This window comes from Chrysemys picta, chromosome 9 (assembly GCF_011386835.1).
Source record: "Chrysemys picta bellii isolate R12L10 chromosome 9, ASM1138683v2, whole genome shotgun sequence".
NCBI classification, from domain to species: domain Eukaryota; kingdom Metazoa; phylum Chordata; order Testudines; family Emydidae; genus Chrysemys; species Chrysemys picta.
In genome coordinates, this window is record NC_088799.1 from 2,217,387 (window position 1) to 2,222,479 (window position 5,093).

The following is a 5,093-nucleotide window of genomic DNA, read 5'->3' on the forward strand; positions in this document are numbered from 1 at the left end:
TTTCTTTTGGGTGGTAGCCGTGTTAGTCTGTATCAGCAAAAAGAATGAGGAGTACATGTGGCACCTTAGAGACTAACATCCGATGAAGTGGGTTTTAGCCCATGAAAGCTTATGCTCAAATAAATTTGTTAGTCTCTAAGGTGCCACAAGTACTTCTCGTTCTTATTTCTTTTGGGTTTTTTACAGTGCAAATGCTTGTAATCAAAAATAAATATAAAGTGAGCACTGTACACTTTGTATTCGGTGTTGTAATTGAAATCAATACATTTGAAAATGTAGAAAACATCCACAAATATTTAAATAAATGGTATTCTATTATTAACAGTGCAATTAATTGTGTGATTAATCATGATTAATTTTTTTAATCATGCAATTAATTGTGATTAATTTTTTTCATCGCTTGACAGCCCTAGTACAAATACATTCCTCAAAGATAACAGTAACATGTTGACTTCTCTTAAAGATAAGGTCAGGATGACAGTGTGATGGATAGAGATGTTTTGATCGAACCAGCATGTACAAGGAATGGGTGGTAACTAACCACGTCAGAGGGGCAATATGTAACTTGTTTTTATTGGTGTATAAAATGAAGTCTCAAAGGGAGTGTCTTTGGCCAGCCTAGAGGGCAGTGGAAAGTCCCACAACTGACTGAGCTGGTCCACTGTGGCGGGCATACACGCGTTAGTGGTCCTGTAGAGTCTACAGCAGCTTTTCTGAAACTGGGGTCCCTGGACACCTGGGGGTCTGCGAGGGACTCCAGGAGGTCCATGGGCCATGCTGATCAACTCCTCCCCCTCCCTCCCTCAACTCCTTCCCCTCCCTCCCAGCGCCTCCTGCATGCTGGAGAACAGCTGTTCAGCGGTATGCAGGAGGTGCTGGGAGGGAGGAGGAGGAGTGGGGATGGGGCACACTCGGGGGAGGGGGCAGAAAGAGGCAGGGAAAAGGAGGGGCAGGGGTGGAGCGGGGGGCAGGAAAAGGTGGGGCGGGGCCTTAGGGGAAGGGGTGGAGTGGGGGCAGGACCTGGGGCTGAGCAGTGGACTTGGAGGTCCACGAAATATTTTAAATCAAAATGGGGGTCCTCAGGTTGCTAAAGTTTAAGAACTGCTCGTCTGCGGAATACTAGGATCTTGCTTTGTTAACAATAAACCTGACCAAGTTCCTTCGCTATTAACGAGTCTGTGGTTATTGGGCAGTTTGATCCAGGTCTGCTATGCCAACTATCTGTCAGAGCTGGGACAGCACACAGAGAGAACACACATACGCAGCCAACATCTGGTGACACAAGTCAGGTGTCAATGTAAACATTATGATTTCATAAGTATGATTATACAGTTTATATGCATGTATCAGCTTTGTCTCTGAAGTTATGAATACTGGCTGTGTACATGTATCTTAAACCTGTGTTGTATTCCTGGGTGACACCCTCCAGATAAATTTACATCAAGGCCAGACAGCTATATGATGGCCCATCAAAGCCACTCAGTTCTCACAATGGGCCATAGAAGAAACTCATCCCACCCAGATATCTCTTCCTGAAGATGTCTCAGACAGCGAGGATCCAATGGCCACTCCCTGTGACACAGGGTCACACAGTAAACCGTGTAAGGGCATGTGATATGCTCATGTGACCCTGGACTCCATCTTGGGACAGTACATTTCCAGGCACATGGCACAGGATATAAAAGACCATCAGACACCTCCATTTTGCCTCTTTCTTGTTCAAATTCTGTGGATTGTGGATTCACAACTAAAAGGAGCATCTTGAACTATGGACTGAAGACCCTCCAATCTTTTGGACATTACCAGAGAAACTTTACAAGCCAGCAGTCTATTCCATCACTGCTACAAACCTGATATAAGGACTTTGCAATCATTTGTATGTATATGATCTATTAACCATTTATAACTCCTTTTCTTTTTTTATTAAATCTTTAATATACTAATGATTGGCTGACAGGATGATATTTGGGTAAGATTTGAGATTCATATTGACCTGGGAGTAAGTGTTTGACCCTTTGAGATTAGAAAGAACCTCACATATGGTGGAATGAGTTTTCAATAACCTCTCACTATATTAGACTTGGTTGTCTGGATGGGATAGGGATCTTCAGCTTAAAATGATCTTAATGTAGAAGTCCCTCCAGCCTGAGTGGACAAGCAAACAGCCTCTCCGGGCATTCCTCAAGATGGGAAAGGAGACCTACCCTCTGAAAAACCAAAAAAGAGGGCTCAAACGTCTCCGCAGAGAGGTCCGCAAAAACAGAGGCAGTCTCCTGAAAGGTCACTCCCCCAATGCCATCTTACTTTTGGGTGAGCACCTATGACGCTCCAGGCACCTCTGGCATTGCCGAGCTCAGAGCGAAAGAAACGGAGTTGAGGCACCAACAAAAACATGCCTCTTCCCTGGCACCGAGCTCACCGGTACAGCCTTTGGCAACAAACGTCTCAGGCATCTTGCCTCCACCCCTCAGCACCAACAACTCAGTCAGCACCAGTAGACAACACAAAATCAGCACCAATGGCACCGGCTAAACAACACCACCGGTCGGCACTGACTCCATCAACGAAAGGGAAGGCACCCACAGCACTGACTACTCGGAAATTGGCACCGACAGTCTCTGCTGCACCAGAGAGACTTAGGCCTGGTCTACACTACGGGTTTAGGTCGACTTTAGCGGCGTTAAACCGAATTAAGCCTGGACACGTCCACACAACGAAGCCCTTTCTTTCGACTTAAAGGGTCCTTTAAACCGGTTTCTTTACACCACCTCTGACGAGGGGATTAGCGATAAAACCGGTCTTTGCGGGTCGGAATTGGGGTAGTGTGGACGGAATTCGACGTTATTGGCCTCCGGGAGCTATCCCACAGTGCTTCATTGTGACCGCTCTGGACAGCACTCTCAACTCAGATGCACTGACCAGGTAGACAGGAAAAGACCCGCGAAGGTTTGAATTTCATTTCCTGTTTGCCCAGCGTGGAGAGCACAGGTGACCCCGCAGAGCTCATCAGCACAGGTAACCGTGATGGAGTCCTCCCAGGATCGCAAAAGAGCTCCAGCATGGACCGAACGGGAGGTACGAGATCTGCTCGCCATATGGGGAGATGAAGCAGTGATAGCTGAACTCCGTAGCAGTAAAAGAAATGGAAAAGTATTAGAAAAGATCTCCAAGGCCATGAAGGACCGAGGCCATAACAGGGACACACAGCAGTGCCGCGTGAAAATTAAGGAGCTACGGCAAGCTTACCACAAAGCCAGAGAAGCAAACGGAAGGTCCGGGGCAGAGCCGCAAACTTGCCGCTACTACGCGGAGCTGCATGCGATCCTAGGGGGTGCAGCCACCACTACCCCAACCGTGTGCTATGACTCTCTCACTGGAGAAACACACAGGGAAGACGGTTCGGGGAACGAGGAGGATGATGACGATGGAGGTACTGTAGGTAGCTCACAGCAGCAAGGAAGCGGAGAAACCGGTTTCCCCAACAGCCAGGATATGTTTGTGACCCTGGACCTGGAACCAGTAACCCCCGAACTCACCCAAGACCCTCAGGGCACACAGGAGACCTCTGGTGAGTGTAACTTTGTAACTATTTGTAAACATTACAAAAAAAAAGCAAGCGTGTTTAATGATTACTTTGCCCTGGCAATCGCGGCCAGTACATCTACTGGAAAAGTCTGTTAACGTGTATGGGGATGGAGCGGAAATCCTCCAGGGACATCTCCAGAAAGCTCTCCTGGTTGAAATGGGGTGATTTTATTAAGGGGACATTCAGAGGCGCCCGTTCCTGCTCTTCTGACCAGAAATGTTCCCCGCTGTTAACCACGCGGTGGGGGGAGGGGTGAAGTGATCATCCCAGAGAATCGTGTGTGTGTGTGGGGCGGGGGGGTTTACTTGTGTTTGTGCCGCATGTTAACCGGGAAACCGCAGCCACTCCTTTTACATTGAAACCCCATTTTAAATGGACAACCCAATTCATCCTTGATATGGGAAATGCGCTGCTGTTTGCAACCTTTCCCGCATGTTAAGAAGGTTAAAAAAGCCAAAACACTGTGGCCTACGATGGCTGCCTGCAAGCCGAAATATGCGACCTTGTAATGAAAGAGTGTACCCATTGTTCTCTAAAATGTGTCTTTTTTAACCACCTCTCCCTTCTCCTCCGCCAGCTGCAAATGTTTCTCCTTCGCAGAGGCTCGTGAACATTAGAAAGAGAAAACGTAGGACGAGGGACGAGATGTTCACGGAGCTGCAGATGTCCGCCCAGGCTGATAGAGCACAGCAGAATGCGTGGAGGCAGTCAATGACGGAGATGAGAAAAGCCCAATATGAACGAGAGGAGAGGTGGCGGGCTGAATCGCGGGAAGAACAGAGCAAGTGGCGGGCTGAAGACGATAGGTGGCGTCAGCTTGCAGACAGACGGCAAGAGGCAATGCTCCGTCTGCTGGAGCATCAAACTGATATGCTCGAGCGTATGGTTGAGTTGCAGGAAAGGCAGCAGGAGCAGAGACCGCCGCTACAGCCCCTGTGTAACCAACAGCCCTCCTCCCCAAGTTCCATAGCCTCCTCACCCAGACGCCCAAGAACACGGTGGGGGGGCCTCCGTCCACCCAGTCACTCCACCCCAGATGATCGCCCAAGCATCAGAAGGCTGGCCTTCAATAAGAGTTAAAGTTTTAAAATGCAGTGTGTCCTTTTCCATCCCTCCTCCCCCACCCATCCCAGGCTACCTTGGCAATTATCCCCCTACCTCTGTAAGGAACTAATAAAGAATGCATGAATGTTAAAAAAAAATGACTTTATTGCCTCTGCAAGCGGGAGGGGAGGGTGGGGTGGGGTGGTTGGTTTACAGGGAAGTAGAGTGAACCGGGTCGGTGGGGGGGGTTTGGAGGGTTCATCAAGGAGAAACAAACAGAAGTTTCACACAGTAGCCTGGCCAGTCACAAAACTCGTTTTCAAAGCTTCTCTGATGCGCACCGCGCCCTGCTGTGCTCCTCTAACCGCCCTGGTGTCTGGCTGCGCGTAATCAGCGGCCAGGCGAGTTGCCTCAACCTCCCACCCCGCCATAAAGGTCTCCCCCTTACTCTCACAGATATTGT

At 48.8% G+C, this 5,093-nt stretch overlaps 1 protein-coding gene across 1 annotated transcript; it reads left to right on the forward strand.

Annotated features, from left to right (window-relative positions):
- Positions 1-2,639: 2,639 nt before the first annotated feature.
- Positions 2,640-4,788, forward strand: LOC135973617 (uncharacterized). Its single transcript, XM_065557489.1, has 2 exons — positions 2,640-3,568; positions 4,164-4,788. Exons 1-2 carry the CDS (start codon positions 3,025-3,027, stop codon positions 4,664-4,666), a joined length of 1,047 nt encoding a protein of 348 aa, XP_065413561.1. The 5' UTR covers positions 2,640-3,024; the 3' UTR covers positions 4,667-4,788.
- The last annotated feature ends 305 nt before the right edge of the window (positions 4,789-5,093 follow it).

Coding starts and splice junctions, on each gene's coding strand:
- LOC135973617 (XM_065557489.1), top strand. CDS start 3,025: ATGGAGTCCTCCCAGGATCGCAAAAGAGCTCCAGCATGGACCGAACGG. Junction 3,569..4,163: donor GGGCACACAGGAGACCTCTG/GTGAGTGTAACT, acceptor CTCCTCCGCCAG/CTGCAAATGTTTCTCCTTCG.